This window comes from Aedes aegypti, chromosome 2 (genome assembly GCF_002204515.2).
Source record: "Aedes aegypti strain LVP_AGWG chromosome 2, AaegL5.0 Primary Assembly, whole genome shotgun sequence".
NCBI lineage: Eukaryota > Metazoa > Arthropoda > Insecta > Diptera > Culicidae > Aedes > Aedes aegypti.
The window spans coordinates 398,060,736-398,074,176 of record NC_035108.1 but is presented as its reverse complement, the minus strand read 5'-3'; the positions used below and the strand labels follow the sequence as shown (position 1 = coordinate 398,074,176).

General features: G+C 36.4%; 1 protein-coding gene across 1 annotated transcript in view; it reads right to left on the bottom strand.

The window, feature by feature from the left end:
* LOC5568626 (transmembrane and TPR repeat-containing protein CG4341) overlaps positions 1 to 8,502 on the bottom strand; it is a 157,498-nt gene extending 148,996 nt beyond the window's left edge. The window contains exons 1-2 of the mRNA XM_021839645.1: positions 8,486 to 8,502; positions 8,026 to 8,111 (exon numbers count right to left, since the gene is read on the bottom strand). Of these exons, the coding sequence (XP_021695337.1) occupies positions 8,026 to 8,111; positions 8,486 to 8,502 (103 nt within the window). The remainder of the gene's footprint in view (positions 1 to 8,025; positions 8,112 to 8,485) is intronic.
* Between the last annotated feature and the right edge of the window lie 4,939 nt (positions 8,503 to 13,441).

Genomic DNA, 13,441 nt, shown 5'->3' with positions numbered 1-13,441 from the left:
GCTTCCAAAACTCAACTAATAATATTCCCACATAAACCAAATGTTCTTTATTTGAAACCTTCAAGTAGACATGTTGTCACGATTAGAGGGGTTCCAATAAATTGGTCAGATGAAGTTAAGTATCTAGGGCTCATGCTAGATAAGAATTTAACTTTCAAAAATCACATTCAGGGCAATCAAGCCAAATGTAACAAATGTGTAACATGTCTCTATTCCATTAATAATAGAAAATCAAAACTCTGTCTTAAGAACAAGCTTTTGATCTTCAAACATATTTTCAAGCCAGCCATGTTGTATGCTGTACCAAAATGGACTAGCTGTTGTAATACCAGGAAGAAAGCTCTGCAGAGAATTCAAAATTAAATTTTAATGATGATTCTGAAGCTTCCTCCCTGGAAAAGTACCAATGAGTTACATAGAAAATCCAATGTTGAAACATTGGAACAAATGTCAAATAAAATTATTAACAATTTCAAGCAAAAACCGAATATAACAGTTCTATTGCCGTTATATATTTAGGTAAAGTAAATTGAAAACGTATTTTTTTTCTCTTATAAGCAGCTGAAATTCACTCACATGTAAAACATCTGAACTGTTACGGCAAATGACAAATAATATGTTGTTAACAAAATGTTAAAAATGTTTATCATGAATTTGTTTGACCAAATTAGGATGATAGAGTTGTTTAATTACATAGAACACCTAGGTATAAGAAATTAATGTAATTCAAACATTACTAATTAACAAATAAAAAAAAACATCAGATCCATAAATCCACTACGGCAATCTACTAAATAAACATAATTTAATCCTTGAGACAAGCAAAAATGTCATATTTGTGTTACGCTGTTTAATCAACAGTGTTATCGCCTTAACCTCAAATTGAACTGTTCATGAATTTCAGGAATAAACTCACATCGAATAAGTATAGATTTGTTGAAAGGGACGATTTCCATTTTTTAACTGTTTGTTTTACAATTAACGTGTGCCGAACAAGCTATTTTTAGGTTCGTAGAACAGATTAAAACGATTTTTGGAACGTATGGTTGAAACACGAATTTTCGTTATACGTATAAAGTTATTTTTTTATTAATGCACAATGTTCATCTTATTCGATTCGTTTTGAGTTTGTTCTCAAATTTTAGTTTCTGTAAGGAATTTTCTTAAAGTTTTTTGAAATCTATCTATGACATTTTCTAAGCAAATCATTGAAATTTTGCCTACAATATCCATCGATTAATTCCATAAATTCTTCAAGTAATTTTCTCGTATCTCTTCAATGCTTGACAAATTTTCAATGAATTTTAGTTAGCAAGTTCTTCATGAACCGAAATTTTGCCTAAAGTTCTATCACGAATCTGTTTTGCAGTTTTGATGAATTTGGATAGACCACGAGCTCATTATTGGCTGAAATGTTGGGATGTCCCATTTCATATACAGACGTTTCGCATACGGACGTTTGGCATGAATTAGTGTCATGCAATAACGGATGGCGAAACGTCTTTATGTGAAATATCCCACCTCCATGCTGTGGTTCCATCCCATTACCTCGAATACCATTACCTCTAAGACCATTACCCCGAACGCCACTACTCTGAGTGGGTCACTACCCCGAAAGCCATTACCCCGAATGAGACATTACCCCGAACACCACTACCGCGAATGGTTGTATGACATTTGCCAGAAAACCATTTGCCAGAAAGTCGTTTGCCAGAATCAATTCGCCAGAATGGACTACTTGCCAGAAAACCATTTGCCAGAATGGACCATTCCCCAGAAAGTCATTCCCCAGAAAGACCATTTCCCAGAAAAATATATTACCTCATCACTTCTTTTTTATAAAGCAATGCTCAGGCGTGTGAAACCCTTCGAATTTTTATGATTTACTTAATTATACGTAAAATAATAGTTTCGTAAGATGTTTAAATTCTTATTTGAAAAAATGTTTTAAACCTATTTTGGTATTATAGACTTAGGGCGGCTGGCTTATTTCGGTATTATAAACTTAGATAGCTGTAGGGGTAAACATGAAACTATTCAGCAAGACCTAGATGAGGGACGTGGATCCAAATTCCACCAGTTTTTACGAATTGCAATTTAGTTCGATTTCCCAGGGCATAGAGTATCTTCGTATCGGAAATATAATATACACATGCATAAATGGTCAATTGGCAATGAAAGCTCTCAGTTAATAACTGTGGAAGTGCTTGTAATAACAATAAGTTGGGAATGCAGGCCAGTTGAGACATTACTTCATATAAAAAGAAGAAGGTAGAAGACTTCCGTCTTTTTAGGGTTTCTAAGAAAAAACTTTTTTTTAATGTTACGGTGATCATTAGAGTGGTTCAAAAAATCGTTTTTGCTCCACACCGCTCATTCGATTCTAGATCAAATTTTGAGTGTCCTCCCAAAATTTGAACTCATTCGGATAAAAACTGAGACTGCACAAGCCATTTAAAGTTAATATGGGAATTACTATGGGAGAAGCAACCAATTCATTCAATCCGTCATAATGTTTGCCCATGTGCTCTTGGGGATTAGAGCTACATTGATACTGTGAGATACATTTATCTGCTACAACTTTGCCGAAGACCGTTTTCAAATCGGACGTTTCAGTAATTAGTTATTGATTTAAATACAGTCACAAATTCTTAAGCAGTGCTCATTTTACTTCTGAACAGGCAACATTGCTGCACCTGGCGCGCACAAATCATGACTACTATGTTTTACTGCATTTTTTAATGATGCCTGCAGAACAGCCCTATAATTATAGCCAAAGTTTTACAACTTATTCAAAAATCAATAACTAATTACTGGGGCATCCGATTTGAAAACGGTCTTCGGCAAAGTTGTAGCAGATGAATGTATCTCACAGTATCAACGTAGCTCTAATCCTCAAGAGCACATGGGCAAACACTATGACCGATTGAATGAATTGCTTGCTTTTCCCATAGTAATTCCCATATAAACTTTGAAGAGCTTGTGCAGTCTCATTTTTCATCCAAATGAGCTCAAAATTTGGGAGGACACTCAGAATTTGATCTAGAATCAAATGAGTGGTGTGGAGCAAAAACGATTTTTTGAACCACTCTAGTGATCATCTTCCAGCCTATTTTATTAGCACTGTATTCTCAATAATCTATCAATGATTTTCCCTTCTTTGAATATTAAGCTGTTCTTTAGGGTTAACTAATACAAGGACTTATATGCTTCATAGGAGATTTGCCCTTCTTTAGATCATTGGCTGTTCTTCATAATTATACTGGTAAGGTGTTTTGCTGCCTGCTGCTAACAGAAACAATGGAAGTTATTTAAACAATATATTTTCAAATCAATTTTCAATAACTCCTGATGAAAAAATAAATCTAAGAAAGACTGGTAGCATGCAAAATGCAAAAAATCGGTGGATAGATAGTCTACACCTGTCCCTTAATAAAAAAGCAATACTGAAAGTGAGTTTACTATGCAATGTTAACCATAAAGTTCATCTAATTTGTTATCTTCAATGACTCGGGTGATTCCAAAAACATAAATCCTCATAACCGACTTGTTCCGTATAGCAAATGACTGAATAAGAAAAAAAAAAATATCTGTGAGTTTTTCGGTTTACACTGTAAATATTGGCCACGTGGCACTCTTCCAAGTAGTTTTTAAATATCTACGGTATCAGATAGCTAAAACTAACAATCAGGGTATATACTGCTTTTTCGTTCAAAATCAAGAAAATGTGTTTAAGGTATTTTATTTTCCTACCAAAACACAGTGAACACATTTTCATCGAATAATTTTAAGTTTTGAATAGAAAAGCTGTTTTTGAAGTTTCTATGATGACGATGATTACGATGACGGACTGTTAAACGTTAACGTTCTTTTCAAGGACTGAATAATGTATAAAAAAATTGATCGCAAGAACGTTGGGCTGAGCCATTAGAGTTATACTATTAAAATAATTATTAGCTCTAAACTGATCATATTTCAAATATAATTTTCCCTTCTTTCAATGAAAGGCTGTTATTTATAGGGTAGAAGCACCCGTTTTGGCCATACGCCAGTTGTAGCCATAGTGGATAATACACCGTTTTACATAGCCAATCAGCATGAAATCTTTGAGGTTCAGTAGATCACATTCTTAAGATAGAGCTACATTCATTTACTCGTCCAAATTGATTCAAAACATAAGAAAAACAATTCATTTTCCTTAAAATTTTAACTCCCACACACCTAATTTGGCCACTCTCATGAGAAATCAATGCAATTGGCCAATTTAGGAACCGAAGTTAAATCTCTGGCTGAAACTGGTTCCGTTGGCCTATATTGACCAACGGGATTTTCAAAGCGAAAAAATGGTTTTAGCACAGTTTTGATATTTTACACACATAATATGGATTGAAAGCTTGCATTTGACATATTTGTAGTATAAATACGGCTTCCCATTTAATTTTTATTGACATTTTCTCTTAGGCTAGTCAAAACCGGTGCTTTTACCCTAGTTGTTTTGTGACGTTTCGCAATGATACACTATTCAGTAACATATCCATTCGACTATACTAATTCGTGCCAAATATCTTATCTCTCTTTTTTTTGGTCTGCTATATAGCAAAAAATAGTAATTTTACGTCAATTCCGCCATAAACTCAGAAAATTCTGTAGCCTTAAATTTTCCATAAATTTGTCGATAAATTGATATTAAGGTTGAGAATGAATTGCAAAAAAAATATTCTGGGGAATGGTTTTCTGGCAAATGGTCCATTCTGGGAAATAGCTTTCTGGCAAATGGTCCATTCTGGGGAATAGCTCTCTGGCGAATGGTACATTCTGGAGAATGGTTTTCTGGCAAAAATCATTCTGGCGAATTGATTCTGGCAAATGGTTTTCTGGCAAATGTCATACAATCCCGCGAATGGGCCATTACTCCGAATAATTTAGAGGATAAGGACAAAACAATAGTTAGGGCGAAAATGTGAAATGTACTGTAATATTGAACTGACCAAGGACCAAGGTAACGTCACTTATGTGAGCTGATGATTACACTAACGATGCACAAAAACCTTTTTTCATCAGAGAGTTTCCCTTCTATTCTTCCAGCTATTCTTCCAATTTATTCTGATAGTAATAAAAAACCTTCCTATTATTTTGATCAGAGATTTATGGTTTATGTCGTCATAGGTGCAAGCATTTTATCATAAATTTTCCCTTCTTTCTAAAATAGACGTTTCTTTCGCCAGATATTTAACCGCTAAAACATTCTTTAATTCAAATGTTCATAAGAAATACTTATGCTGTTAAAGTGGTTACTGTTTAGTAACATAGGCTGCTATTCTGTACTTTGTTTCTTCAATGATTCTACCACTGTTAAGAATGCTGAAAAAAAACGTTTGTAGGGTCTTTGTGTCGGTAAAAGAATAGTTAAGGAACTACGAGCGAAGAAGTTGGAAGCAGATTCTCTTAAGATATCTGACCTAAAGTGATTAAGAACATTTTATAGGTTTGATTAACATATGATTTATCCTTCTTTTTAAAAAGGCTGTTCTTCAGAATACCCAAATCAGGAACCCACGATCATTTGGACTTATCTCGGGTCACATGCTAAATCCATAATGAACCATATAACACTATACTTCACTATTTGTTCAACTTCTACTCCGCATCAATCTCAAAATATTAAGCGACGTCCATAAATTACGTTGCCATTCTAGAGAGTGTGTTAGAGAAGGATGTCGATCCACACAAATCGTTTGAAGTCTTCATACAAAAAATGTGTCATAAGGGACCGGTGGAGGGGGTGTCTACGATTTGACTACAAACCATGTATGAGATATGGAAAAGTAGGCTACGATGAGCGAGGAAGGTGTCAAAAATTGGCCAAAAAATGATACGCCATTTATGGACGCTGCCTAAGAGTAAGGGAGGGATGTTTTTTATTGACCGAATTTTGCATGACATAACCAATGCATTGGACTTTCCTTTTGCTTCCAGGGTAATGGCGTTCGGGGTAGTGTCATAGAGTCCCATGCTATACTTATATTCGTCACGTAGACAAATGAGAGTACATTTCTCCAATACGCCATTTTATCGGCCATGTATGGCAATTACTACAGTTCACTGCATGCTAATTTTCACATAATATTAGATTGACTGATATCCATCATAATAATGAGCGTACTATACGTTTCTTGTCAGTTTTTGAGAATTATAAGTTTTAAGGTTTGTTTTTAGTCATTATTTGGTCATTTAAGTCACTGAAATCTCTAGTCTTTTGCTATTTGGTCACTACCAGTCATATGGTTGTTAAAAGTCGATCGAAAGTTCTAAAATATTTTTTTTTCTATAGTTATTTCGGCGATGATGTAGATAGAACGAAATTTGTTGTTATGAAGTATATGGAAGAGCAAATTTCAGATCGAGACTGAGCATGATCTCAACGAAGCATTTAAAAACATAATGACCTCGTATGAAACTCCAACTCAGAACTCCTTTAGAATTCCACTAACCAATGCCAAGATTCTGTGAGAATTGTGCTCAAGATTTTGCGAGAATTGTTTGAAATAAAAAAACGCCAAAGATCCGGGTCTGTTATTTATGATAATGCTGTCCAAGATGAATTATGTTAATAAAAATGATACAAATTCCCTTGAAGTTGTATGAGCTTATCCAAAAATTGTTTTTTTGAGTATTATGGCCTGGATTCATTGGACGTTCTGTGGAATCCTGAAAATGATTCATGAGAATCATGAACAATACTCTTTGGAAATCATACCCAAGTTTTCCACAAGAATTCTGCACAAAAACTCAGATATTTGTTGATTTTTAAAAGACTCTGCTTAAGACTTTAATTAAATCTTTTCATGATTGTTAGAATTGTATGTCTTTGAGAATCTAGCCTCTGTTTTAGAGCGACTGTTTCTTCCTTATTTACTCATTTTACAACATCTTCGCGGCTTTTTTTTCTTTTTGGCATTACACGCACCCTTCGACTCAGCCTCCTTTTCAGCCTAGTGTACGACGAGCACTTATCAGTTATAAATCAAGAGCAGTTGTCATTTTTGCATTCGTATATCGTGTGGTAAGTACGATAATACTCTACACACCAATAAAATATTTTGGTCTTTCAGCAAAATGAATTGCTGAAGCGGTTTCATATTTTGTTGAAAATTCAGTGATGCCATTTTTGCTGTAACTTCAGCATTAGTAAAAAAAAATTACTGAAACTGTCAGTAAACTAGCTGTCAAACACTTTGGTTTTCCCTTTTAAGCAATGAAGCAAAGATCAACAAACTGTATTCCTGAGAAAGAGCTTCAATGATAATATTTCCAGTCAACACTCCCCACTATAACTGGTTAGCTAGGGAACACAAGCTGAAATTTGTTCATTTGCCTTTTTTCGGTTTTGAAGGGGTTTTCATCTTGTACCTATGGAGTAATCAAATAAATATTCTTCATATCGATCTGTCTATATTTCTTTCTTTTGTCTTTTACGCACCTCAGAAAATAAATAAAATCGTAGTTCTACAATTGTGCAATGATAATAAAAGTGACTGTCTTTCATAAGGGCATATTCAAAACAAAAATTGAAAATGATCTGCCTTATGTGCAAAATTTATAATTGAAGCTTACGTAAACACTTAAAAAAATCCAAAAATTTGGAAAACTTTTAAATCAACAATTATTTTTACAAATACAATTTGAGTGCTTTTGAATGAGTCGTAATCAAACACCATGTCAGTTCAATTGAAAGTTTTCAATCCAAAAGTTCTTTACCGTAGCTCAAATACGTTTTTGTTTGTTATACAATACATCCTCAAGACTTAAATTTAAAATTTTCTTGGTGATGTTAGAAAAAATATGTTTAAAAATTGGTCCACGTGAACATTGGAACTTTTTCGGAACTAGGTTTTTATTCGATCGATTTCATTTTAAGTGAAAATATAAAACGTTAAAGTAACAGTGGTTATCATTACAATACATACTTATCAGATTCTCATCGAAATTCCACATCTGTCAATGATAGGATATATTCATACTTACATGCCAGGGATGGCCGAAACTGAATAGCTTTTCGAAAGCTCTCCACAGCCTCTTCATAGTCTTGTTGATTTTGTAGTAAAATTCCTCTGAAAAAAAGAAAGAGAAAACAGAAACCAGGTTAGTCGATAAGTTTCAAATTGAAGCGTTGTTTAGAGGAAACAAAAAAAATGTCCGCTTTTGACGGGATTGGGATCCCAGTAAAAACCCAAGTATGAAGTGCCCTCCCCCTACCCCAAAAAAAAGCTTTATTGAATCTCAACAATGTAGTTGAAAACATCGGTGCCGTTCATCCAACTAGAAACATGATTCCATCAAAGGCACAAAAAAACCTGAATCACTCTACAAACGAAACTTGTTAGCACCAACAAAACACGAGCACTCGGAAATTCGAGTGAATCCTGCACATCCAGAGCCTAGCGTTTGCGTTTTCTATTTCCGGCAGTACATAGTGATCCAATACCCGGCGGTCAACGTCATCGTCATACCGAGTGCTCGACGAGAGTATCCTGCCGTGTGTATTGTTTCCCGACCAGACGGAAGAAACAAAGGAAGAATTATAACAGAATGTGTTCTCTTGATATGATTTTTTCAAATCACCAGTTGTAATAAAACATGTATCGATAGTAGTTAAAAGCCATTCTGATCGATCACAGAATTCAAATTGAAAAATATGCCAATTGTTGTTAAAATGTGTTACAGGAATAGCCATCGTGATAACAAAATTATATCAACTTTTGTTGTTTTTAACTTTTGATGATAGAAATGTGTTATAATCTTATTATATGCTTCTAGTTGGGTCGCAACCTAGTACAACTAAACTACAGCATCGATTCAGCTCGAAAACGAGAGGGGGCATTGTTTGATTAAAAATTGAAACACGAATCTTTCCGTCGACGATTTTTACGGTGTGGGTTCCACTCTGGATGGCTTCCAGTATTAGGATCGGACCAACCTCGGAGCTCGACACTAGTGTCGGATGTAGAGATAGACGACGACTGCAGCTGTCCATTGATTCGGTTGTTCAGACGAAATGGATGGGAACAAAAAAAAAAACGAACCAATGCAGAGTTTCAATCAAAGCTGTGGCTGTGGTGGTTTGATGGTTTGCAACAGCGTGTAACAGATGATTTGATGCAAGGAAAAGCAGAAAGGTGAGTGAGAGATTTTGAAAGGGTATTGTGTTGAGAAGCTTTAAATACACTGAAACTTACAATTACAGAATTCCATTACGGTACATTACACAAATGATTTTTTTTTGTGAGTTCAAAAAATTCAAGCTTATGATGATTTTTAAACCAAAATCTTAGCTGAAAACATCAACCCATGTTTTCAGCGAAGATTTGGACCCAAAAATCTTGACCATCTTTAGTAACTATACCTTTCATGATAATCTAAAATTTGTCGTCTATAAGTCCTTCTAAAAGCCTTTCTTAGCCAAGTGGTTTGAGTCCGCGGCTACAAAGCAAAGCCATACTGAAGGTTTCTGGGTTCGATTCCCGAATTCAAAATGAAAATTGTCTTGACTTTCCTGGACATAAAATGTTATCGTACCTGCCACGCGATAAACGAATGCAAAAATGGCAACTTTGGCAAAGAAAGCTCTCAGTGGAAGTGCTCATAAAAACTCTAAGCTGACAATCAGGCTCTGTTCCAGGGAGGACGTAATGCCAAGAAGAAATAGAAGATGTGAAGATCTGAAGGCCTATACTGAAAAGTAACGCTTGTAGTTCTCAAAACCTATACTACGTGGAAAGAGATTTCATTGTACGAAATTCCTTTAGTTGAACTGATTTTGACTGTTGTTCATCAAAGGCTTACTTTTGTATTAACTTTCCATAGAAAAACCCACTTTAAAGCCGACTATTTCATCAAAGCTATTTTACCTATTATAATTTCACACCAATCACTTTCATTCGCAAACTACTTTTGTCAGTGACTGTGTATACTGCCATCATTTATCCTGTTTAAAGAAATAAATTTTCCTGCAGAGCTTCCCATTTCCTTTATCCTTCTCACCATCAGTCACACAATAGTTCCTACTCGCTCCATCTCCCTAGAGCAGGACGAAACACAAGCGGTGATTCAGGCCCCACTGGTATCGTCATAAGAGAAACATAGTAATGGCATTCGGGGTTTTCTTCGAATGATCCCCCACCACCCCTTCCCCGCGGAGCCAGGATGGATTTAAATTTCAGAGAACGGCACACAATGACATCCGAACATTCGCACACACAAAAGCCCCAGCCTGGGCTTTCACCAGAAGGGTCTGATTCTTGTTGAAAATTTTCAAAAGAAGAGGAACCACAAACATCATAATTTCGTCAGGCTTTTGTGTTCACGTAGTGTTCGTTCTGGTGCCCTCCTGGTATAACAACAACACCACTCGCAAGGATCGGTTCGGAGGTGTACCGTAAAATCGGGTGGAATTGATCGTTGTATCATATGATGTCATTTGTTACCAATAGAGTACCAATATCATACTTTTTCTTCATGGCATTACATTTAGGCAAAGAAAGCTCTCAGTTAATAACTGTGGAAGTGCTCTTAAAAGCTTAGTGTTCTTATGAGCACTTCCACAGTTATTAACTAAGAATTTTCTTTGCCAAAGATGCCATTTTTCGCATTCGTATATCGTGCGGCAGATACGATGATGCTTTATGCCCTGGAAAGTCAAGGAAATTTCCATAACAAAAAAATCCTGGACCGACTGAGAATTGAACCCAGACACCTTCAGCGTGGATTCGCTTTGCAGCCGCGGACTCTGACCGCTCGGCTAAGAAAGGCCCAATATTACTATCACTATGTGGATAAACAAAAACTGGTGCTGGCGACGAGATTCGAACCTAAAACAATGCTAAAAAACTACCGCGATGCGTGCACGCCAATTATGCCACCTCATCAACTTGACGAAACTAATGGTTAATTTGATGCATAAAAGCCTGCTGCTCGTGGCGATGGATACAGGAAAAGTTCAACATGCAGCTGTAAAAATGTGCAATTATCTATTTTCGCTTTGTTTTGTTGACGGATGAAATCGCAAGGCAGCTTATCGCTGAAAATTAATGTGAAGGATAAATCCATTATCATGAGAGTGATTGAGAATTCGGATATATCAATACTAGACTGGCCCTTAAACAAAATAGTTGTAAAACTCAACGGGGCCTTCCCTAGATATTAGGGTAGGGTAAGAAAAACGCTCTCTCAAAATTTCAACTCAATTGTTTGCTCCACCAGCTGGCGCAATCGATATGAAGTTTGTATGGGATATTCGTCTCAAATATATTGAAAATTGATCCTATGTCACTGTTTCGTTCCGTATACTAATTGTTCGCGTTCAAATAAGCCCAGAATGACTAATACACTAGTTGATACCCTAATGAACATAATTGCAGAAGGTTGTATCTGGATTTAATCTCATTTTCATTACTCTTTCAGTTGTTGAAAGTTAGGCTTAGATCAGAACTCTCGTACAGTCACTTATATCCATGCGACATGTGCCTCAGCTCGCCCAACGTCATAGGTGGCTATGATGCGCTTAGTGGCTACCTCCAAGCTATGTTGCAGAAATACAAGCAATATTGCATGATATACTTCAGATGGTTAAAACACCAACTATATTAATTTTGATCATGGTACAATCTTCTACAATATTCTTCACCATTACATCAAGTAGTGTTTTTGACATTCTGGGTCCAATTGAACGCGATCATCAATTTTCTTGAACCAAACAGTAGATGATGCGCTGTTGCTCATATGTTTGAGCTGAAAATCCCATATTAACTTCAATTCCAATGCGCCAGCTCATGGAACTACCAAATTATATTTGGCTGTATCAGGTATGAGAAAGCTGGCTCCAGAGGGACGTTCTTCACTAATTGGGAGTAAAGTAATCATCTATCCGATGGAAAAGAAAATGGAAGGGAAAAATGGGAGGAAAATAGAAGTGGGGTCCCTTGAAGAGGGAAAATCGCATGAGCGAATTGAGAGCATGTAGCTCCATACCACAATTGGTTCGAGCAGCGCTCTGAAAAGGGCACTGCAAAACGCATGAGCGAAAATAGAGCCTATAGCTCATTACCACAGCGGGTTAAGAATAACAGAAGTTCCTGAAGATTCAGGTTTCTGAGTTCGGTTACACTTTAAAAAAAGACACTACACGTTAATGCTTCCAGTGGGCTGTTTGCCCTTTGAAGGAAGTACCACACTAGACAACGGACTAGCATGCAACGCCCAATGGCACAGTCGGAAAACATTCCTCTCGAAAAGTTTTCGGCCTGAGGCGGGAATCGAACCCACACTCCTTAGCACGATGCGGCTAAATGCCTCGGTGACACTAACCGCACGGCTACGAAGCCCACAATAATAAGTTTATTTACGCTATTTACGAGCACGCATGCATGAGGCCTGGTGCGCGAGTTTGCCATTTCATGTTTATGAAAGTAGCAAAAACTGGGTCCACAAGGTAACCTAGATAAAAGTTCCCCTTACGAAAGTAAGGTTTTTGAACTAGCGCCACTTGGGCAGTACCATTTTGCATGAGTCTACAAAGATTGATCGTTGCTGATATTTTATGCTGAATATTGATTTAAGCTAACCTAACCGTAGCCACTACCCAAACTAGGTAGGATTAAGCTCAGCACGAAAAACACAGCAGCGAAAACAATAGATCAGTATCTCTTCAAAGTCGCCCAAGGCGAAAAGCACACGATACACTTTGTAAACCGTATAATGCGAAACCATAGAGGTGATTATTTAATCTAAATTACAACGTATTAATAATCCCACCCTTATTTAGCCACAGGCAAAAGACTGAAGAGATCAGCCGATTATCTAGGAGAAACACAAGGTCACCTGCACAAGAAGGGCACAATACTGTAGAGGGTGCACTGCAACTCCAAAGGCTCCGTTTGCAGATAGGTTTTATTTAGACCCCCTAAGCTTTCATTCTCAGGCAATGGAAATGGAACTTGAAAAAATGGAAATTTAAAATAGGAAAACGCCTATACAGTACCCGTTCGGTTTTGGCAACATGTCCAAAAAGTTCTTGTTGCTAAGATCAAAGAGATTATTCATTGAAGTTTTTTCATCGAAATAGTGATTTCAAATTTAATTAACCCTCTGTCTGTTTTTTTTTGGGGTCAATATAACCCCAGAGAACTTTGTAGGGCTGTGACTTTTTTGTTTGTGAATCGCTTTGTGAGGTTTTTCACACATTGATGCGTATCCACTAGTTGTTTGTTTCGCACATGAATTTTTCTCAAATATCTTGTAAAATAGTTTCTTAAAATTATAAAATAAGGAGGATCATAAAATTTTGTTTTCTGCGGAAGCTCCATCGTGCGGTGGAATTACTAACTAACCAATGTGCAACACAGTAGTCTTATCCCAGTTGCAAATTCTAACCGAAGAAAGTGTA